A 24,607-nucleotide genomic window follows, 5' to 3' on the forward strand; every position below is an offset into this window, starting at 1 on the left:
ATTTTATTTTTTTTGCAGTTTTTGTTTTCATAAACAATCATAATGTCATATTCACTTTGAATGGGTGATGTCAAGCGTTGGTAAACTTAACTGTGGATCTTTCGGCGCCACTTTAATAGCGTAATTTCTTTTACTTTTTAAGCACCAATGGAAGCGTCAGCCAATCAGATGCAAATACCAATTGCAAGTAGTCGATTGCAGACTTATTTATTGACTGATGCTTCTATGAAAATCAGCAAAAACCTCAACTTGCCGTGGGTCATGCCAACCACTCGACGAAGAAGTATAAACCAGCCTTAGGTATAAACCAGCCTGCAGCTTTAATGCGGTCACATAGCCCTCAACATGGCTAGGGCAGATGCATACTTCTCAAAAAATGTAAGTACATGTCGCAACGATGTGTAACGCAAGCTATGTGATTGGCCGGCTTGGTAGCTGTGACCAGCGTGTGCAGGACCAAAAGCTGCACTAACCCATTAGAGTGAGTGTTTACAAGTGTCGAGTCCCGTGAAGGAGCTCCAGATGGAAACTTTTGTTTTGTGTTTACCTTGTTTACCCACAAAAAAAAAACGACACAAAGGAACATAAAAACCTACAGCCAGCTAGTGTTTCGGAAGTGTTATTCCAAAGCAACACAAAAAGCATGCAGAAGTATAAATGCACAACTATGTGCAAGGCAAGGCAAGACTGTGGGTCACGCCGATCATTTGACGCAGAAGTATAAATCAGTTTTAATTAATGGTAAAACCAAGTGTGACCAAAAAGGTAATTATACCATCACTATCCAGGCATACACAAACAGAACTCAAAACATAAGGTTAGTAATGAATACTAATGAGTTCACAAACTAAATTATAAACCCTGTGATCTTCACTTTAAAAACAGCTAATTTAAAACAGCAGTTTCTTTCTCGCTCAACCACATTTTGGCCAGCCCAACTCTCTGCTTTCCCCAGTCAGACACAATTAGTGAAGTGAACAGTCTCCTCATTCTTTATTTAATGACCCATCATCTCTCTATGTGGGTTACTGGGCCTCTGTTTGCCGCCTGAGAGCTTCAGATTGTTTCACAGATCCTCAGACTCCACTCGCTCTTACTTTAAATGCCATTGATTTATTTTTTATTTTTTTCTGACATTGCGTGGCTTTTAGTCATGGACACATTAATCTAATAATAACCAAAGCCTTGGACGCAGAGGATTTTTTTCAAGCCTACCGATTTACAAAGCAGCTAAAGGACCTCAACTCTTCTAGCTGTGGTGTATTGGATTAGTTCAGTTCATTTGCCGCATGATTCTTACCTGTAAAATACACATTTAGGGTTTATGAGATCAAATGAACGAAATGAAAAGGAATGCAATTATTGTGAAGAGCATCTCCATGACAACAGCGAGAGGAGAATCACTAATGCAGTAATACGTGGAGAGAGATACTACCATTGGTGCAGTTAACTCTTTAAGGTATTTTTTGTTAAAGTTCACCTAATATGCTACTTTGACAGTTCCAAATGTACTTTGAAGATCTTGTAATATTGATTTATCTAGATTCACAAAATAATAACTACAAAAACTTTGTCATCATGGCATCAGCTCTTTTCAAACAGTGTCTGAAACAAGCCTCTCGTATTTCTAAATCTGACCTAATAAGCTTTTTAAACCTATTCACTCACCAGCCATTTTATTAGGCTACTATTACTAGGTCGGACCCTGTTTGCCTACACAGCTGCCTTAATCCCTTGTGGCATAGATTCAACAAGGTAATAGAAATATTCCTCAGAGATTTTGGCCTATATTGACATGATAGCATTACGCAGTTGCTGCAGATTTTTTGGCTGCACATCCATGATGTGAACCTCCCAATGTACCGCATCCTAAATGTGCTCTATTGGATTGATATCTGGTGACTGTGGAGGACATTTGAGTACAGGGACCTCATTGTCATGTTCAAGAAACCAGTCTGAGATGATTCGTGCTTTATGACATGGGATAGGATGGACTTGTGAGCAACAATACTCAGGTAGGATGTATTGTCACAGAATGTCAGAGCAGATATTGAGACTCATCGGACCAGGTAATGTTTTTCAAATCTTCTATTGTCCAATTTTGGTAAGCTAACAGTTGTGTGGTCTTCTGCTTCTGCTACTGTAGCCCATCTGCCTCAAGGTTGGACGTGTTGTGCATTCAGAGATGCTCTTCTGCATACCCTGGTTGTAACAAATAGTTATTTGAGTTACTGTTGCCTTCAGCTGGAACCACTTTGGCCATTCTCCTCTGACCTCCTGCATCAACAAGGCATAAATTGCGCCCACAGAACTGCCGCTCACTGTGTATTTTTATTTTCAGATTTTTCGATTGCATGTTAAAATACCAGTAGATCAGCAGTTTCTGAAATGCTCCGACCAGCTCGTCTATCACCAACAACCATGCCACATTCAAAGTCACTTAAATCACCTTTTAATCACAATTCTGATGCACAGTTTCAACTGCAGCTGTTCGTCTTGACCATGTTTACATGCCTAAATACCATGAGTTTCTGCTATGTGATTGGCTCATTAGAAATTTGCGTTAACGAGCAGTTGGACAGGTGTACCTGGTAAAGTGGCCGGTAGGTGTATAATACTCACATAGTATATCTTTATAAACTTTCAATATCATTGTATGTATGTGTGTGCGTGCGTGCGTGCGTGCGTGCGTGTATGTGTAAAAGGACATTAAGATTGATTTTACCTGTTATACACAGGTCCTCTAAATGTTGGGTCAAACTTGCGAGGTTCACCTGTGGAAATAAAAAAGGAACATCGAAGGTTACTTAACGTTGGTGTAAGCAATACAAGAGGTTAAGTCATACTGTAGATAAATTTGAGGAAGAGCAGGTTAATCCTTAATTGCTTCATTATGGGATAATGATTGACTATATATTAGCACAGCTACAGTACTACATACTTAGAAAAGAAATAAATGTTATGCATATTTATCAAATGGTGTTTTCCTCTCAACTATTCCAATGACTGTAAAGATAGGCACTTTTGTGCCAGACAATCAGTCTTATAAAAAATAATGTAGTATGAATTTTACATGTGCAAAACTATAACATTTATTACTATAACTATTTATCTAAATAAATGAATAAATAAATAAATAAATAAATAAATATTTGTTTAATAATACATAAAACGGTAGCTTGACATGTCTTCCTTTATAAAAATAAGTTAATTCATGAGTGCTATTAGTATACTTCTTTTAAACAAACAAAAATAAATAAATAAATAAATAAATAAACAAATATAAAAATAAGCATGCTTTCAGTCAACATTTGATGTACTTCTTTGTAATTTACTTTAGGTATACTTCTCAGAAATATATTTTGTATGTAATACTTAAGTATTTTATCTTCTATTGAAATAAGAGAAATACAAATATTTATAAAAACGGTTTGAATACCCTAATTTAACTTAGCTTTTTTTCCATAGGGTAGGCCTAAGCATACTTGCAGCCACATTAATCGTCAGTATACGTCAGATGTCTTAATGATTAGTTAACTTGAAGTTTGCTATTTTGTAACAACTAATTTGTACCAAGCATATTTAAAAGTAATTAAAGAGTAATTATAGTAATTATAGATTAAAGCATAACTGTACGTGTATTTAATGAACATTTATTTTTAGGTAAATGTCTGTGTAGGTGTGATTGAATAGTAATATTAAAAAGCAATATACTATAAATGTACAAGTTCTGATTAAAATATACTCGGTAATAACTTTGGCTTGTTCCAAATAATACAGACTGCACACTTTGTCAACTAAATATTCCTAGTAAAAAATAAAAATAAATAAGAATAACAACTTTATTCAAGTTTCTTGTCCTTAGTGTCAGTATAAGGGGCACATTCATGAGTATGTGCCTCTGACCAAACGGCAGATGTGCCTATGCTTTGTAACAGAGAAAGTCCTGTGTGGGAACACACCCTGAGTGACACTAGGAAGAATAAAGTGTTAAATAAAGTAATTATTTTTGTTTAATGTGCATACAGAAAATACAGAATTTTTTTTTCCAGGGCCATTGCTGTCTATGGAGGATGAGGGAGCTCTCAAATTTCATTTAAAGGGCACCTATTTTCCCCCTATTCCAAAATTAAAGGTAAGTCTATTGTGTCTCCAGAATGTGTCTGCAAAGTTCCATCTCAAAATACCCATCATATTATTTATTATACCTTCCTTAATATGAGAATTTTCAGCTCTGAGCACACTTTAGCTGTTTTTGTTGCCTGTGTGTTTAATGCAAATGAGCTGGTTTTCCCCACATACGCGTCAGAGCCATGTGTCTCATCTCAGATAAACAGCATAGTGACAGATAAGAAAGAAGCTGATCTTTATGAGAAATACTACAGTAAAAACTTGTTGTGGAGTCACACACAATATCATTACAAAGTTCACACACACACACACACACACACACACACACACACACACACACACACACACACACACACACACACGCACACAAGCACACACATTTAAATTTGCACCATTTTTGCATGGCAAATGTGACAGGATACATGTTAATATCCACTGCTTTATAGATATCAGTTAATTTACGTCCTTAAATTAAGATTGAAGCATCGTCTTTTATAATTGTAATGACATGCGGCTGTGATGATGAATTATAGTGATTTTGCTGACTTTTTAACAAACATGCACTGTTTTATAATGTTTCAACTTGAAAAATTCATCCCTGAAGTGCAGCTTATCGTAGAGAGCTGAAAAGATTTTTTAATTCACGTTGCTTTGGGCAAATCCTGTCTTGTGGATATGTTTAAGCATTACCATTGAGACATGTTAATACATGGCTGTCGATCAATTCGGTCAGCGGACATACTATACCTACACACAGTTCTGTCCTAATAGCTTGCAAAATTTGATTTTCATCATAGATTCCCTTTAAAATATCTTAATTTGGATTTCTAAGAAAAAATGAAGGTTAAAATGACAGGATGAGTTATTAACAACATACTTTTCATTTTTGGGTGAACTAACTCTTTAAGAAATAGTTGTGGAAAAGCTATCAACATATAAAATCTATGTAAATGTTCACTTGAAGAACTGGCTGGTATTTCCCTATCTTTATTATTGAGTGTGACAACTTTGGGTTGCACATGCTAAAGAAAACCTGTCAGCAAACGGATGACTGACTGCTCGAAAGATTCATGTAAAAACTGAAGATATTTTCACATACAGTAGGAGCTGGAAAGGAGCTTCAGAATGGAAATCCAGGTGCTTGCTTATGTATTCCAGTTTTAGCTCCTGCCGTTCCACCTGCCAGACTGACTGTCAGAGAGGATCTCCAAACTTTTGCCAATGCAAGACACCATGTTTGGAATATTTCATTATGGCTGTTGTTGTTAAAAATGCTTTGTAAAAGTGAATGTTAGAGGACAGATGAATGGCTCTTGAAAATCATGGTAAAAAATATACTATAGTTATACTCATTTTCAACAGATAAACAATAAGTCTTCACAAGAGACCCTGAGCAACAAACCCAGGTTCAGTGTTTGTAAATTTAGATTTACACATTATATAAAAGCTTTGAATAAGCTTTCTATTGGTTTCTGGTTTATAAAAGGATAACATTTGGCTGGGTTACAACCAGTGCTTAATTTGTGAATTGTGAGGTCCCGGAACAGATCGGGGTAACAGATCTGGCATGTTACCCAAGGATGGAGAGCGGTGGAGGTGGTTCCGTGGATGAAAGATGGAAGCGAAGAGTGAGGGGAAGGCTAGAACGAAAGTGAAGATGGTTGGGGAGTCGTGGAAGAAAGTTAAAGTGAACAGTGGATGGGGGAGGTGGGTGGTTGCACCTATAAATAAGCAAATGTTTAAATTTAGAGTGGTAATCCCAGAAAAAAAGACGTTAGGGACCATTTGCATTTGGCATCTTTTGCACGTGCAAGTTTGTTTATCTCTATGTGCAGCCGAAACAATGCAGGTGATAGCAAACTGTCGCATGCGTGCAGAAAACCATTCCTGCACAACTCACACCCACAGCTCCTGCTTTTGTATACATGCACGCCAATAAAATATGTGCTGTTCATGCGCTGTGAAACTGGATTAAAGGCCTTTTCTGTTACTTTTGTGACATGAGAAGTCGACACGCAGCAAGTTTTGCTAGTTGAAAAAACTGAATCTTATATGATGATGATCTTATTTTGACTAAGCATGGCTATGAAGCAGAAAGGAGGAATAGAGTCAGGGAGGTAAGACTTAATAACATTAATTCTAGGCCATGAGTCGGGTCTAAGATGAACAGAAAATTCTAAAAAACATGTGGTGGGGTGAAGGTATTGAGGGGCGTATATGGGGTAATTCGCCGAGGATGCCATTTAAGCTAGAACTGCCAGGAGCAGGATCGGTAAAAAAAGGTGCCGGATCCGGAGAGTTCCAGCACAAATTAAGCCCTGGTTACAACTATTTTGTAATTTGAAATTAGAAGGTTCAAAAAAATCTAAATGTTGACAAAATCACCTTAAAACTGAAACAGATTTATCAAATATCTTCATGAAAAATGGCATTTACTACATTTTTGGTGTGAAAGAAAAACTGTCAATGTGGCTATTCTCAAAAATGTACCTGTGCAAACTTGATGTGTTGTTGTGCAGGGTTGCATATTTAAACTGCTGCATTTCAACTTCTCTAACACCAAGAAAATATCAATCTCATGCAGCAGCCCTATCAACGTTTCATCTTCTATTGCTCAGAACCATGTGAACCTCACGCCTCCCTCTGGTATTTCCTGAATTGGTTTTCTGCACTCCAAATCGTATTACTACTGCCATGCTGTACACCTTGTCTGAATTGGTCTGTCATCTGAGAAGTGACACTAAATCGATGGAGATGGCCGTGGCACATTTAGCAGAGTGACTGAGCATTCCATCAGCGCTGCACAATGGGCTTTTTCTCCCATCAGCAACCTGTAACGCTACAGTGAGCAAAGCGAGCCTTCAGACACATCTGGTCACTGTGGACTGGGAATACAGGGGACAAAAGTAATGTGCTGATTGGGAATTAGGATTGTCATCTTTCCTGAGTAATATATTAAATAATGAATATAAAATCAAAAGTTATCGCAAATTTACCAATAGATACACCATTGGGGTAACTTTTACCCATGGCTATTTTTCAAAGCATCAACAGATAAACTCCTAGTCATTGACTTTTAGAACATGTGTGTAATTTAGTGTCCTGTTGTTAAAAATACTATTGATAAAACCAAATTCTATCATCAGCAGGTCAAATATACCCTTCCTCTAATGACTGCAGTTCTGCACTGTCATTTTAGTGCTGTATGTTTAATATTGTACATTGCTAAAATGCCTTTCATTCACTAAATTTGTGGTTTCATAAATTAAGCTTTAAACTACATTTATTTGTATTTCACAATTTTTGTAATTTATTTTTTATTACAGTTTTTATTTATTTTTAGTATGTCAGTTTCCTTAAATTTGTTGGGGTAGGTCTATTATTAACGGATAAAACAGCTTCTTACTACCCAAAGTTTATTGGTGTTGTTCACTTATTCAAATTATACATAATATAACTAAACAAATTCATTAATTTTCTTACATTCATTTTCCTTCGGCTTGGTCCCTAATTTATCAGGGGTCGCTAGTATATGTTTTACGCAGCGGATCCCCTTCCAGCTGCAAGCCAGTTCTGGGAAACAGCCATATACTCTCACATTCACATATGCACTCGTACAATACAGCCAAATTTGTTTAGCCAGTTGACCTATACCACATGTCTTTGGACAATAGGTGAAACAGGATCACCCGGAGGAGACCCACACCAACATGAGAACATGCAAACTCCACACAGAAATGCCAACTGGCCCAGCCAGGACTCTAATTTGTCATGGCATAATCTATCTCACATAATGTTGGAAATTGGGCATGCTCATTTAGGTTAGTTTTGCCAACCGACAACCGCTGCTCGTTAACCGAATAACCATTAACTGGTCAGATTAATTTAAATTATTATTTAATTTAAAAAATAATAATTGACCTGTCTATTTTGTGTCTGACATATTAAATATTGCATTTTAAAATACTGATTTATTTTCATATGCGAACATATTTACAACAGAACATAACAACAAAATATCTTCACGCACCTGCAGTGTTTCCAACAGCCTAGAAAAGAAGAATAAACTAAATAAAAATAATAAAATAAATAGGCCTGCCCTAGATATTTTCCACTTAAATTACAAATTTAGAGTACAAAATGAAAACACTGGCTGAACCCTATTTAAGAACCATCATAGACTGTTTTTTCTCATCATATGTTTTTTTTCCTCCTGTCAAATAAAAATAGCAAGCTACCTCAAATCAATCGCTGAATGAAAAACAGCATTTAATTAATGCTCAGCTGTTATTATAATATCACAAACCTCTGTCAACATTTAAATAGAAGTCATTATTTTACAGATTACATCTTGAGCGTCTGGTTTTACCTGTGCTTTGATTAACTCAAAGCTCATATGTTTTGTAAAGTACAGGTTACTATAGTATATAAAATGTTTGTAGTTTACATATGATATTGCATTAATTTGCATACACGTTTCATTCTTTCATTTTCTTTTCGGCTTATTCCCTTTATTAATCCGGGGTCACCACAGTAAAATGAATCGCCAACTTATCGAGCATGTTTTTACGCAGTGGATGCCCTTCCAGCCCCAACCCATCTCCGGGAAACATCCCCACACACTCATTCACACTCATACACTATGGACAATTTAGCCTATCCAAATCACCTGTACAGCATGCCTTTGGACTGTGGGGGAAACCGGAGCAACAAGAGAAAACCCACGTGAATGCAGAGAGATAATGCAAACTCCACACAGAAACACCAACTGACCCAGGTGAGGCTCGAACCAGCGACCTTCTTGCTGTGAGGCAACAGCACTACCCACTGCACCACTGCATTGCCTTGCACAAGCAATAAAATAATCATCAATTATTATCATTATGCAAATGCCTACTTTCAGTTAGCGGTGAATCGGTTATTATAAAGATTCCTAGTTGGTATTACTGGGACTAGATTGGCATGGTTAAAGTTTGTATAAAGTTAAATAACAGGCATCATATCAATCAAAATACACAATAGGGGACCACCGGACGCAGTTCTTTGTCCCTTAGTTTTTACATGTATTGCTACCGATGTATGCTGATGCATGCAAAAATCTAACACCTATCTAACACTGTATCCTAACGACACAATGTGACTAGATTCCAGCAACATGTAGTTTGTCTTTCCTCACCAAACACAATGTGACAAGACAGAAACATGTAAATACTATATAGTACAAGTGTCAAACTTCCTGGAGGGTTACAGCTCTGCACATTTTAGCTTTAGCCCTAATTAAACAAACCTGATCAAACTAATTGAAACTAATTGCCATACTACAGAAATCAGCAGCAGATAGTTCACCTAGGTCTTGGAAATAAAATAAACCTGTGAAGAGTACTGTGACTCAGTGCAAGTCAACACATGTCAGTGATTCAGCATGTATATTTAACAATGGTAAATAGGTTTAATATGTATTAAAAATATTATATACCATACCATTCCATTGGAGTGCACTAAAGATAAGTGTGCAGACGCAGGGTTGAAACAAATCTCTGCAGGGCTGTGGCTCTCCATGAACAAATACACCTCTCCTACAGTATAGCTATTCAAAAGCACAGACTAAAGCACTCCACTGCATCTTTTCCTGCAACCAAATGGTAATGTTTAAAATCAATACATATGAAACCTCCTTAACATTATTAAAAATACATAGGCAACTAAGGGACTGACCTTATTGGTTTGTCACATATCTGACTTTTATTTTCAAACTCTTTGCTAGATGTTTTATTTAAGATCTGAGGTTAACTACCTGCTGCGGATTTCAATATGGCAATAAATGTCAAGATAAATGGTATTTAAACTCACACTTGTAGCATTCATCAGTGAATAAAGCATATAAGCAGAATGCTCTGCTTACCAATGTAACCCTCGTTCCCAAAGGGTGAGGGGCGGAAATGCTATGTTGAAAACTTCCACTATGGGGATTTTCAGAAAGCCAATTATCTGAAAGAGTATGTAAACGGGCCAATGAAATGCCAATGAGTTGGCAGCATCAGCCTGCATATGAGGTTATGCCTTCCCACGGTGCTGCCAGCCACCGCATCATGGTGAGCAGAGATGGTAGCCACGTAAACCTTGAGTGTGGAGGGCGACAGTCTGCTCTCCAGTTTCTCCTGAAGGAAAGAAAGCACAACGGTCTTCTCTGTGAGATGCATCATTCAGTAAATAGACTCCACTTCACGGCGTAGACACGCCTTGTTGAGGGAGCTCTAGCCTGACCAGCACGTGTTGTCGCTCCAACACTGTTAAAAAACGGCGGAGAGCGAAAAACACTGCCAACAGCTCTAGGCGATTGATATGCCAATGCAACTGGGTTCATTTTCACAGACCTGCAGCTGCATGCCAGCAACACACGGCCCCCAGCCCGTGCTGGAAGCATCTGTCGAAATGATAATATGTCTGGACGCCTGTCCTAGAGGCACTCCTGCCTGTAGGAACAAGTGGTCATTCCAGGGGCTGAAGGCTTGGCAACACACCTGGTGTGTGCCTGCGTGCCATGTGTGTCTGGGGACTCGATCGTGAAACAAGTGCTGAAGTGGTTTCATATTCAATTCAATTCAATTCAGCTTTATTTGTATAGCGCTTTTACAATGTCAATTGTGTCAAAGCAGCTTCACATAAATGGTCATAGTAACTGGATCAGAGTAGTTCAATATTTAGTGTTTAAGTTCAGTTCAGTTTAGCTCAGTTCAGTGTGGTTTAAAATCATCACTGAGAGTCCAAACACTGAAGAGCAAATTCATCAATGCATAGCTCTACCGATCCTGAACCATGCAACCATGGAGTAATCCGATCGGCGTGACAGCGGCTGCGGATGCCATATGCCCCAGAAGCCTCAAAAAAAGATTTCAGTGGGACCACTATTTTGCTGTGGAACTCTCTCAGACAGTTCAGCATTAGCTGAGCGCGCTCTCCGGAGAGGCGTGCTGTAATGGTGACAGAGTCCAGCTCCAACCCGTGAAAAGAGATCCTCTGCATGGGGGCAAATGTTGGAAATAGAGCTCAGCCCTCCACCGGTAAAAAAGCAAATTCTCAGGCATGCTTCGTGCAAAATCTCAGGCATGCTTCGTGGTCAGATTACCTGACTTAAAGGCACCCTGGTAAGACAGGGGCAGCCGGCTTACGAAGTGCTCGACACAGCCGCTTTACGCCCTCAGTGAGGAGCAGCAGATGTGGATGGATCAGCGGGCGGAGCGATCTGACTGCTCTCTCACCGCCTTGAATTCCTGGGTGAATTCACCAAAGGTGTTGCCGAACAGGGGAGTCAAGAAAGTGAACCTTGTCCACTTCAATAAAATATGCCAGGTTCAGCCAGAGGGGGCACTCCTGGACCACTAATGTGGCTATCGTCCTTCCCAACGCGCACGCAGCACACCTAATGGTCCGAAGAGCATAGTCTGTTGTGGTGCGGAGCTCGTGTAAAAGTTTGGGTTGGAACCACCTTCGTGCAGCTGGGCCAGCACCTGCGCTTGGTAGCGCTGGTAGGTGGCTATAGCGTGCAAGGCCGAAGCAGCCTGGCCTGCAGCTCTGTAGGCTCTGGCTCTGAGGGAGGCAGATAACCTGCAGATTTGGATGGGAGACAAGGCGGAACCCACCAGGAAGAGGCGCCACGCGGACAAAGATTGACTGCAATGGCGCAATCGACCTGTAAGATCGCCTCATACCCCCTGGCTGCTCCTCCGTCAAGATGGTGAGTGTGGAGGCGTGCAGTTCGGGCAGAGAAAGGTGCCTTTCAAGACTGCGTTAGCCTACTGTGCACCTCTGGGAAGAAGATCTAACCTTTTTGTCCTCAACGTAGCTCCCATCTACTCAATCTGGCCGCGGAGCTGGGGGATAAACCATCTCTAACCCCTCGACCAAAGCAGCCCTGGAAAGCACGGCTAACATACCTGTTTTGTGATCCGTGACATCGCTCAACTGCCCGGAGGGGGGGTAGCGGGCCTGGATGCGCATCGGATAATGAAAGCCAACTCTCCGATGCAGCACTGGTCCCTGGTGTCATCGAGTAAGAGGGCTACCATCTGGCTAGACGCATCGTTACCTCCACTCGAAGCTTGGATGGAGCGCTTGGAGGGGAAGTACACAGGCCCAGAGGCGGCGGATAGTCTCTCACTGGAACCCTCACATATGCCCGAGTGCCCGCTGCAGTGCAGGGGATACCTGGGGTGGTTAGCCCTTTTGCAAGGGCTAGCCGAGATCTTAATTGTACAACAGACATGCCATCGCAGTGACAGAATAAACTGCCCGCGAACATGCTGGACCACTGGAAATGCAACGCAGTGCTCATGCCCATCATCCAGGGACAGGAAACCACTGCATACAGAAACGCACAATCGAAGCGACGTCCTAAAAAAGAAGCGCTGCTCGACTATGTTGTTTTGAGGAAAGTGCAACTTAAACAACCGCTTTTGGAGAACCGAACCCAAAGAACACCAGGCAAGGGAGAAACCCAGCTCGACCGTCTGCTGCCGCGTGTACCACACTCTGGACCGGTAGACCACTCTCGTTAACTCTCTCTGGAAGATTTCCCAGGAAAACAGTTGGAGGAACTCTCATTGACTCTCTCAAAAGTCTCTGAAGCGAAAAGGATGCCCCAGCTTTGCACGTGCTGTGCTTATTATGACAAATTGATTGCAACATACTCTTTCAGACGATTGGCGTTCTAAATAAAACCCCCATAGTGGAAGTTTTTCCACATAGCATTGAAGTTTCCCTCCCGAAGGGGAATCCAAGGTGATCATTGTCTTATAGTCAGTTCTGTTGTTCAGCCATAATGTTGCAGAAAATAAAAAAAAAACATTTCTACAGTAGAACTTTTGCACAAAACTGCTGCAGATGATAGTACAAAAATTTGGAACATGAAAAAGATACCTTTTATTGTGTCACAGCATTGCATCACATGCAGTTTGGACATGGTGTATCCCTTGATGGATGTTCAGTTAAAGGTGCAGTACAGTATGTAAGTTTCACACCTAGTGTTTGAGCTAGGTATTGCCTACATATATTCTTATATATGGAGAATATTCTTGGTTAGAAAAAAGGAGTTTTGTTCTAACCAACACCTGAAATTAATAAATTAGAAACAGCTTATTTAAGCTGAACAAAAGAATAACACCTTACGTGCTTTATCCAGAGCTAAATACTAATAATGTGAGTTTGAATATTACCACATGTTTATTGCCATACTACAGAAATCAGCAGCAGATAGTTCACCTAGGTCTTGGAAATAAAATAAACCTGTGAAGAGTACTGTGACTCAGTGCAAGTCAACACATGTCAGTGATTCAGCATGTATATTTAACAATGGTAAATAGGTTTAATATGTATTAAAAATATTATATACCATACCATTCCATTGGAGTGCAGTAAGTGCACTATTCTCTGCATCCGAATGGCTGTATTTAAATTTCTCTAGTGTTGAGTGATGCAAACAGCCAAATTACTTATTACTGCAAATCTCGCCACGTAGCGTGTTGTTAGTACACGGTGTTAATGTTTACGTTATGTTTACGATTGTAATATTGATATTATTTCCTAATTAATAAACACATCATGTGGAACTCTGAATCTGTGTCTCATTTCGAAGGCTGTTACTATCCATCAGAAGTCGCATTTTGGTCGCAGACACGCACTTTGAGAGCCTTCCTGACAGACAAAATGAATCAAATACACAATTTTCCACCAAGGCAAGCCAGGGTGCTGAAATATAATTGGCTAAACTTGCATTGAGCAGGTTAACATACGTTCTGGCACGTAAAGTACAATTGTGTAAAGCAGAAGACTTCAGCATTGTTTTTCAAATAAACAAGAATGCTCACTTAGCATGTTTCTCAAATATCTGCAAACATATTATAATATTTTTATGATTTAGAAGAGTCAAAAACTTACATAGGCCTACAACACATCATCAACGCTAATCATTCTCAATAAATGACATACTTTTTGAAGGCTGAAACAGGAAGGCTGGACTATGGCTTATGTTTACATGGTACATGGGAAAAGACATTCAGATTTTCATTCAGAAGTGCAAAATTCTAAAACTTGCTAAAGTAGAAGAACAGGGTAGCAAGAATAAACATTGGCACTGCACACGAGGGAACACTTAGGTCACATTTACACAGTTAGGTCTTGATGCCCAATTCCGATTTGTTGACGATATCAGAATTTTTGCCTGTCTGTTAACACGTTCTTTTAATTGTGACCCATTTCTGATTCCTGTGTTTACACCTGCCATACAATTTACGACGTTGCACATGCCTAAAGGTGTGTTCTAGCATCTGTACCACACTAGATGGAAGAAACTGTCTTGCTTTTACCTCAGCAAATAGTGGACTGACTACTTTCCTCCTACATGTTTCCTCTGTTGTTGTTGTTGTTTACCGTGTTGGCGTCTCCACATATGCTCTTCCTTCTGTCATTAAACCACGGAGAAGTACCACATTGTCGCAAGTTCAATTATGTACAAATTGGAACGTCATATTTCCACAGATGAAGGAGGCCCAAAACCGATCTCTGAATATACAAATGCATGCGTTTTTTTCGTGTTTACAGTCATAGAACTGATCCGATCTGTCACATATGAGCAAGTGTTTAAAAATGCCTTTATTTTTTTAGCATTACACATATAGGCACTACAAGAAAGCTTTTAAAGTAGCTAACTAATTTATCAAATGAATTTCTTGACTGTAAGCTATCTTGAATTCATGACTAACTTTTATCTCGAGAACGCACTCTTGCACTTATCACTTAATATGCTTAACAATATTCATGACGTTACATGTTTCATCCTGCAGACATCTTAATTACGGGTTCGCAACCACACGTCAACTCCATGAATCATTGGTTTGATCTAGTTTTTATTTTTGCCCTACCGCGGGGACCTCAATTATCCACAGCAAGACCGTGTGACATTTAAATACAAAACCAAAATCGCAGTGGACATTCAGTGCATCTGCATAAATGCAGGTTGTCACCCAGGCCTCCTTATGGATTCCCCTCAACTACTCGGCTCTCAAAGCGGAGGATTCAAGAGTAATTAGAGTTAAGAAAGTAAAGTCGCTGGAGATGTGGCTTATGATTTAATTCTTCTCTTGCATGGGGCCTTCAGCGCTGCACACTGATTAAAACAAACAAACTAGGCTGTTGTGCGTTCACCTTTCTCCACATTCATTCCTTCAGAGGTTTTCAATCAATACACTCACATAAGAGACCCCGGCACATGCAAGAAAGTCAATATCACACAGGAACAAACATGCCCATTAACACATACACCCTCGGGAGACGTGAGAAAAATGTACATCAAACTAGATTTAAAAGACAACTACATACAGTGTGACTATGTATTACAACTTTAAGTGTATCAAAGACGCAAATACAGAAATCTGTGACTTAAAATAAATCAATACTTGCAGTGCCGTTTCCTATTTTGAATTCAAACTGAGATTTCCTGAGAGTAAAATGGGTAATCAAAGCCATTATCATCCCTGAATGGGCCCAACCTGCAAATCACAGATGTCCACACATTGATATTCGAGAAAAAAAAGAATGCCGACATAAATCAAACACCCCATCTGGGTATATTATAGCAATTATAGCTATGTTTTTTTGCTGCCTAGAACATTAAAAGCGAGATGAGTTCAATTATTTCCTTCTTCAAGCATGATTAATTATTTTAAAGCCAATATATTGTTAAGACGTCTTGTTAGGGAAGAGCATCAGAGGTAATATAATGAAATTTCACCACTGAAATAAACATTAGCATTGATTTTGAATGTTGTCTGCATGCCTGAGCTCCTTTAAATAGCACAACACTTCACGCACTTTAAATAATTCAAGGTCTCCAAGATGTCTACAGCCTCCCTACTCTGTTCACAGCAACACTTATTTTATAACTATACATTATTCAAAATGAAAAGCTACAGTTCAAATGATTGTCTTTCAAAAGGCTGTTTACATGGACACCAACAATCCAATTTTAGTATGATTAAGACAATAGTCTGATTAAGAGTATACCATGTAAACAGAGATTTTTTTATTAACTTAATCAGATTAAGGTCAAAATCGAACTAAATAGAAATCGAATTAAGGCGAGTGGAGTATATCAATTTTAGTCTCATTATTGAAGTGCAGTACTGACATGTAAACACCTTAATCAAACTATTACCATTGTAGGACTTTTCGCTGAGTTTTATGACTGGAAAAACCACAAATACACAGTTGTTTGACACAATTCTCTGCGTACCGAGTCAGTAGGACTACAGACACCTTCATCGCGTAATGCTGAGGTTTTTTTTTTCCCCATTTGGCATGCGGTATCAAATTCCATGAAAACAACACTCTTTCACCAGTCATTATACGTCATAGTTGCATCCAATACCTCGGTTTGTCAAGGTGGGCATGAACGAAATGTTCCTGAATGAAAGTGAAAGTACCGAACTGCAAGTCGACAAATTAAAAGTGAAACACCCGAAATTCCATGAAACTGTGGAGGAAACATGGATAGCGTCGTGACGCAATGATGTAAATTGAATTATGCGCTAAAACATGTAAAACGGGATCATAAAAAGAACAATGTAAACGCAACTCATGTAAAAACCTTCATCATATTATTGTCTTAATTAGATTACTAATGTCCATATAAATATAGTCACTGACAGTTAAGACATACCAAAGAAGAGACCAATAAAAAAGACTAGTTGAAGATTTTGGGTGTAATCAAACAATCGGAGTGTTTTATTAGTTTACCGTACGTACTTTTTAACTGATCTTCTCATTTAATGCAATGTACTCATTTAGACTGATTTGTGAATAAAGAACATCAAAAGAAAAAGAGCTTGGATTTACATGTACACTCACCGGCCACTTTATTAGGTACACCTGTCCAACTGCTCGTTAATGCAAGGTTCTTACCAGCCAATAACATGGCAGCAACTTGATGCATTTAGCGGTGTAAACATAATCAAGACAATCTGCTGCAGTTCAAACTGAGCATCAGAATGGGGAAGAAAGGTGATTTAAGTGACTATGAACGTGGCATGGTTGTTGGTGCTAGACGGGTTGGTCTAAGTATTTCAGTAACTGCTGATCTACTGGGATTTTAAACAAAAACCATCACTAGGGTTTACAGAGAAAAAGAGAAAATATCCAGTGAGTGGCAGTTCTGTGGGCGTAAATGCTTTGTTGATGCCAGAGGTCAGATAAAAATAGCCAGACTGGTTTGAGCTGATAGAAAGACAGCATTAACTCAAATAACCACTCGTTACGACCAATGCAGAAGAGCATCTCTGCACGCAGACAAATCTGCAGCAACTGTGTGATGCTATCATGTCAATATGGACCAAAATCTCTGAGGAATGAGTTGAATCTATGCCATTAAGGATTTAAGCAGTTCTGAAGGCAAATGGGGGTCCAGCCCAGTAGTAGTGTACCTAATAAAGTGACTGCCGAGCGTATTAACAATCAGTCATATTATCAGCCATTTATTCAAAGTTAACTAGGATATTTTTAAAGGGTTTTAGTGGATTCAGGGTTGGTTCAAACTGCACATATTTATACAAGTTCGCTTGGGTGCACATAGTGACGTCATTACAATGTTGGCAGAAGTTTGTTTTGTGTGCATGTGACATTCATTTGGCTGACAGAGGGCCCAAAATATTTAGAAACTTTGTGTAAGGCTCCGTATCTGAAGATGCACAACTGGCTGAGCTGGGGGATTTGCATGTGCAACACCTTTAGAAATCCAAAACAACCGCCTCATCTAAAATCCCTGAGGTTTCTTTTGAAGCTTTAAGGGAAAACAATGCATATATATTAGTTGTTTAAATGACTAACTTAGGTTATATATTTATATATCTCCAAGCTAACTGCATAGTTAATGCAAAACCTTTTACACAATAATATATGTGACGGGGTACTATACCTCTGTCAACGGAGTAAATTTACAGTTCTACTGGCGGACAAATATGGACATTGATTCCGGTCAGAGAATCAGGCAACAAAGAAGTAATCCTCTTCAAACTTCTTTAATAACAATTATTAAGCAGTCAGTGCCATCAAACTTTCCAAGTATGTTGTGGTCTGTAGAACAGATGAGGAATACAGTATAAATATAAGGTATCTTTACACATTCACTTCAATGAGAAATCACACCATATATACAATGATTAAACAGTGATAATAAAGGAACAAATATATACGTAATAACAAACAAACTAATTAGTTAAATGGCAGTAAAAGGCAATAGGCGAAATGACGGAGCATATATTGCACACTGTATTCTCTCGCGGCTAGCGCAAGCGATATTTTCCTGCGATCGCGGCGCGATCGTCGTCATATATAACAAACAGTCTCTTATATGAAAGGAGTAAATGTTCACTCAGTGATTGTCACATTATTACTCACATTTAGTGCATGAACGCACAACATGTCGGAAGAAAAGGAGCGCATTGTGATCTGGCCCGGCATCTGAGTATGGGAAGTTACACCGCTAATAACAGTCCGTGTGAAACTCGCTAAATATTTTCAGTTCCTAGTGGGCTTTCTGACATAGCCGCCCCCAATTATCGATAAAGATAATTGTAAACCTTAAGAAAGGCCATCTTTGGTTTCCGTGTCTTTATCCTTCATTTCCGGAATTTGAATGAGTTTTACAACAGGCCTCAGATACGACTTATCCTTGACTTGGACTTTGGCAGTTCGAATCCTCCCGTCCGCCCCTGCATAGGTCTCTGTAACAGTTCCCACAGGCCACAGCGCACGCGGGAGTTGATTATCTATTAGTAGTACAACTTGGCCGACTACCAGCCCTTTACCATCTGTTCTCCATTTTTGCCTGCCCTGTAGTTCTGGTAAGTAGCGATGGACAAATGCAGCCCAGAATTGGTCAGCCAGTACTTGACTGTGTCGCCACCTGCGTTTACCCAGCATCTCGTTAGAGTCATAAAGGACTTGGGGCAAGGAGGCATCATGACGTCCCATTAGTAACATATTTGGGGTTACAGGATCTGGGTCGGCAATGTCAGATGAGACGTAGCCCAAGGGTTTGGAATTTAGTATGCCCTCCACCTCCACTAGTAAGGTTTGTAGGACAGACTCTGGTACACATTGTTCCCGAAGAATGACTTGCAAAGCAGCCTTAACCGATTTCACTTCTCGCTCCCAGGTTCCACCAAAGTGAGGTGCGTTTGGTGGGTTAAATCTAAACTGAATCTGCTGTTGAGCTAGCTGTGTCTGAAGCTTTGGGGCCATTTGCTTAAATGAGTCTCTTAACTCGTGGTCCCCTCCTACAAAGTTAGTCCCATTATCACAGAGTATTTCAGCAGGCTTCCCTCTACGGGATATGAAACGTCATAGAGACAGAAGGAAGGCATCAGTATCTAGATGTTCAAGTAGGTCAAGATGCAAACATCTTGTGGTTAAACACTTGAATAAGATCCCCCATCTTTTCTCCCTGCGCCGGCCTATCTTTATGTGAAAGGGTCCGAAGCAGTCTATGCCCGTAGAGTAAAATGGTGGTTTAAACAGACGTAGTCGGCATGGTGGTAGGTCGGCCATTTGTGGGTTCTGTGGCTTGGCACGCCAGAATTGGCAGTTATGACAGAAATGCTGGTGTTTCCGCACAGCTTCGCGACCTCTAAGCACCCAATATCGACGCCTTAGCTCTGCTAGTACTCGTTCTGCACCAGGGTGATGGAGTTGTTGATCTATGTCTTGGATCAGTAACTTTGTAACTTGATGGTGAGAGTCTTGAACAATCGGGTGAATAGTATCAAATGACAGTGTTTCAGCACGACGGAGACGTCCACCCACTCTTATCAACTCAGCATCTTTGTCGAATTCTGGAGCAAGAAAACTCAAACGGCTATCTGTCGGAATGGGCTGTCCAGCTTTCAGGGCTCTGAATTCCACTGGGAATGAATCAAGCTGAGCATGCGCTAAGAGAAGCTTTTCTGCCTGTATATACTTTGAGGCATCACTTGTAGTTTCAGTGTCAGCCGCCCCATCACAAGACATGACAGTTGCTTGAAGAAGTTCCTTCCAAGTTCTAAACTGACTGAGGTCTGCTGGTACTGGGCTTGGGGTAACTCTAATGGCTGCAATAAACGATGCTCGTTTGACTTCATTCATATCAGGTTCAGACTTTGTACTGGGCGTCACTGGCCATACTTCCTGTGGTTGAGTCAAGAATGATGGTCCATATCTCCACTGGTGAGGGCCTGCTATTTCCTCTAAAGTAAGCCCCCTGGTAATGTGGTCGGCAGGGTTTCTATTGGAGTCAACATACCTCCACTTGGACACATCTGTCAGTGTCTGAATTTCAGCTACTCTCGACCCTACGAACCCTTTGTACCGGCAAGATTCTGACTTTAGCCAATGCAGCACAGTAGTTGAGTCGGTCCAATGTGTAACTTGGTGTATGGGGATAGTAAGCTCAGCTTGTATGACCTTTGACATCTGAGCGCCAGAGTGTGCAGCACACAACTCCAGGCGGGGCATCGATAAACATTTGCGAGGAGCCACTCTAGAGGAGCTAGGACAAAGGATACATGGACCTTCTCCTCATTCCGGATTTGAAGATAGGCCACCGAGCCATATGCCCTTTCTGAGGCGTCACAGAATACATGTAACTCTCTGATGGTGGAGGGAGTATCTGACATTGCAGGAGCGTATGGTCTGGCGAATTGTACTGTAGTGATATGGGACAGTTCTGCAACCCATGTGGACCATTTATCACGCAAGTATAAGGGTTCGATAGGGTCATCCCAGCTTAGGTTTTGTTTCCAGAGATCCTGAATCAAGGTTTTAGCCCTAGTGGTAAAGGGTATAATAAAGCCCAGGGGGTCAAACTGACTAGCCAGGGTTTTGTACAGGTTTCTCATTGTTGGCTGGATGGGTTCGGCTATGCGGGTTTTATAACCAAGGGTGTCATCAATACAGTTCCATTGCAAGCCAAGTGTGAGTTCCTGCAGGTAAGAGCTACTCTGGGACAACCAGCACTCGCTACTAGCCGATATAGCCTCTGATGGAAGATGCTTCAGGACAGAAGGTACGTTGCACGCCCACTGTCGGATTTCAAAGCCTCCCTTTAACAGTGACTCACGTAGGCCATCAATTATAGCTTTGGCTTCATCCTGATTGGGGGTACTGTGAAGGCAGTTGTCGACATAAAATGAGGTCTCCACAATATCAGCTAGGTCTGGCCTACTTTCTCTGTTTTCCTGGGAATGGCACTGAAGGGCATAAATGGCACAGCACGGGCTGCATGTTGTGCCAAATGGAAGAACCTGCCACTCGTAAATGTCCGGAACTGCCTCCCTATTCATATTCCTCCAGATGAATCGCAGCACAGGCCGGTCCCCAGGTAACAGACGCACTTGGTGAAACATGCCTTTGATATCCCCACTCACTGCAACGGCATGCTGTCGGAACCTCAATATCACCCCCAACAGAGATGGTCCTAGTGTTGGCCCAGGAAGAAGTTGTTCATTTAGACTTTGGCCATTATACTGGAAGGAGCAGTTAAAGACGATACGATCTTTTCCATTATGATGCACCAGGTAGTGTGGGATAAACCATGACTCTGTGGAGTGGTTTGCCTCTTGTGGTGTTATCTTTGCGATGTAACCTGCTGACTCAAGCTTTTGGATCTCAGAACAGTAAACCTGTGCCTGCTCAGGATTTTTGGCTTATTTTCTTTCAAGGTTTCTGAGGCTGGGCAATACAGCTTCAATGCCTGTATGGAGCAAAGTGATGGGGGTACGTCTTAGCAGTGGAGTAGCATAACGCTGTATCCCATTTACGTCTACTCTGACAGTAGTAGTCTGTAAGAGGTTATGGCATTGTTTGTCTTGCTGTGATCTTGTTATCAGCTTTTCATTGTATGGCAATGTGTCAATTTGCCACAAGCGCTCCACATGCTGAGACAGCTCTTCACGTGATGGGGCTGTCATAATATGTAGGCATTGTTGCAGGCCTTTGGGGGGCTGAATTGGACTCATTGGTTCCTGTAGTACCCAACCAAGCTTGGTATGTATAGCAACGGGGCCACCATCTGGTCCCCTTCGTATTGGCTGTGTTGGCGTCAGGAGGTGTGGCAGGTCAGACCCTATGAGGAGTAACGGCTTGACTCTGTCTACTGGCTGTAAAGGCAGACCTTTCAGATGGTGGTATGACTTCTGTAGTGCTGCTACGGGGTAGTTATGCTCAGCAAGACATAGACCAGGGGCAGAAAAGGCGTTGCGTATGACATACCTCTCTGATGGCTTGGCAAATGGAGAGACCTCAAAGGTGACTTTGGACCCATTAAGGTTAGTATGGTTTCGCTGGATTGTCTGCAGAGAAAGCACTTCTGGAACTCCACTAAGCCCTTGAGGCTAAACTTCTTGAGGGAGGACAATAGTCCTTTCTGAGCCATCGTCGAGCACGGCATAAGCCTCAATGGTTTGGGTTTGACTGTGCAGGAGAACTCGTGCGACCTTGAGCATCACCTTCTGTGAGCGGTTAGGTCTATCCAGATAGATTTGTGTCGAAGGCAAACTCACCATTAGAACTGCTCTGGAAGTGTCTTTAATTGAGTCATGCAGTATGGTAAGATGGATTTCTTTGCATATTTTACATGGCCGCTTGAGGTTACAAGTATTAACTGAGTGATTCCTCCCACACTTCCAACAGCGTTTGTCTCTTGTGATCCAACTGACGATTTGATCGGTGGTCAGCTTCTTGAATTTGTCACATGAGTTCAAATAGTGGTCTGGGTTGTCACAGTACGGACAATACGGCTTTGGCTTGGGACTGACCTTTGCTGGTGTTGCTGCTGGTGGCTTAACAGCGTTTTCTGAAGTCAGAAACGAAGTCGTTGGACGTTCCCAATGATATGAAGAGCTTTTACTCCTGCCAGATGTCTTTGTAATATCTGACTGGAACATAGCAACCGCTCTACTGGAGATCCGCTTGGCTTGGGATTTTGTCTGTAACCAGGCTGCTAGGTCAGGAAGTGTATACGTTCTGTCTGTACCAGATTGAAGGATGCCATGACTAAAGCAGTACTCCACAAAGCTATCTCTGTAGGCAGGGGGCATTTTTCCTAAAAGGCGGTCAACATGGGAACCACACATGAGCTCAAATCCATTCTGGCCCTCTAGAGTCCTCAGCATACCGACTAGGGATTGGACAGACAGGGCGAATGAGTCAAATGAGTTTGCGTCACCTATTTTAAGTGGAGGTGTACTCATAATAGCCCCTAATTCAGATTGAACTAGCTGTCTGGGCTGGCCATACTTCGCCTGTAAAGCTTGTAAGGCTGCGGTGTAAGGTTGTGGGTGGTGCATATAAGCTTTAGCTAGCTGTTGTGCACTAGCAAATTTCAGATGACTCATTAATACTTGGTATTTGTATTGCTCGCTAATGTGAGTATGGGGACTTAGTAGGCTGTCTAAGGCCAATTTCAAGAGGGCAAAGTCACTTTCTGTACCACTTTCAAACACAGGTAGTGTTGGGCGAGGGATGCCATAGGCTGCGGCCATCAAAAGCTCTGTTCCGGGTTGAGGCAAGTAGCCAGTTTGGGAAACAGGTGCATTTGCAAAGGGCTGTGGGCAAATAGGCATGTTGGATGCAACTGTCACCCTCTGATGAGGAGCTGTTGGTGGTGTAATATCACTGTCTGTGTGGGGCATAGCATTAAGAGTAACTGTTGTATGCATAGGGTTAAAAGTGGGTCGTGGCACTGAAATTGGGTTTGGTGGATGCTGATTGGCCATTTGGGCAGTGTGAGCTGGAGCTTGTGTTAACTTAGTTGCCTGTAGCGCCCCTGGGGGAATGTAGGGTGTTGAATGGGCCATATAAGGATCCTTTAATGTGCTCTGTGCCTCTGGAACAGTTTGTATGATCTGCATTCTGGGCGGTGCGGCGCATGAAGACTGCTGTAGGACAGAAGATGGAGCTGGGCTAGCACAAAGAGACTTTGGTGGCGGTGCTGTGGTGTCTGGGGATGCTTGAAGTTCAGCATCGTTCACACTTAGGTCTTGGCTGAGTTTAAGAATTTACAAGTTTAGCGACTTCTAAGTCAGCTTCGGCCTTTTTCAGCTTCAGTTGTCTCTCCAATTGATTAGCAAATGCTTCCTTTGCCTCCAGAGCCTCTTCCTGTATGCGCTGAGCCTCCTTAGCTTGTGTTCGCAGTCTGTGATATTCTATTTCTGCCAGCTTGTCCTCCTCCATCTGCTCAAGAAGGTTATCATACTGACGCTGCTTAATTCTCTCCTCCACGATGGCTGCCTGACTGCTTGTGAGTGCTAAAGTAGCTTGTGCACGAGAAGTAGTGGAAAAACTACTGGATTTAGAATGAAGGCTGGCTTTACTATGTGACGTTTTCCTTGACTGGCTTTTATGTTGGCTGTGACAGCGTGAAGCAGTGATTGAAGGAGGGCCCTCAGGAAGT

General features: G+C 41.1%; 2 protein-coding genes across 6 annotated transcripts in view; both read right to left on the bottom strand.

Moving 5' to 3' along the window:
• LOC137487670 (uncharacterized) overlaps positions 1 to 24,195 on the bottom strand; it is a 579,101-nt gene extending 554,906 nt beyond the window's left edge. Inside the window, exons 1-2 of one of the 3 annotated variants that reach the window (XM_073923404.1) lie at positions 18,577 to 24,195; positions 18,095 to 18,252 (exon numbers count right to left, since the gene is read on the bottom strand). In XM_073923404.1, the coding sequence (XP_073779505.1) occupies positions 22,548 to 24,065 (1,518 nt within the window). In that variant the 5' untranslated portion in view covers positions 24,066 to 24,195 and the 3' untranslated portion in view covers positions 18,095 to 18,252; positions 18,577 to 22,547. Of the gene's footprint in view, positions 1 to 18,094 lie in introns of all 3 variants that reach the window. The other 2 variants (XM_073923413.1, XM_073923407.1) reach the window with 2 other exon arrangements.
• slc44a5a (solute carrier family 44 member 5a) overlaps positions 1 to 24,607 on the bottom strand; it is a 258,230-nt gene that overhangs the window by 101,775 nt on the left and 131,848 nt on the right. For all 3 annotated transcript variants that reach the window (XR_012388774.1, XM_073920123.1, NM_001423791.1), the window contains exon 2: positions 2,726 to 2,774. Coding sequence is in view for 2 of the 3 variants with exons in the window: in XM_073920123.1 (XP_073776224.1) it covers positions 2,726 to 2,774 (49 nt within the window). In the remaining variant the exon portion in view is untranslated. The remainder of the gene's footprint in view (positions 1 to 2,725; positions 2,775 to 24,607) is intronic.

The sequence above is a fragment of the Danio rerio genome, chromosome 2 (genome assembly GCF_049306965.1).
Source record: "Danio rerio strain Tuebingen ecotype United States chromosome 2, GRCz12tu, whole genome shotgun sequence".
In the NCBI taxonomy this organism is placed as follows: Eukaryota; Metazoa; Chordata; class Actinopteri; order Cypriniformes; family Danionidae; genus Danio; species Danio rerio.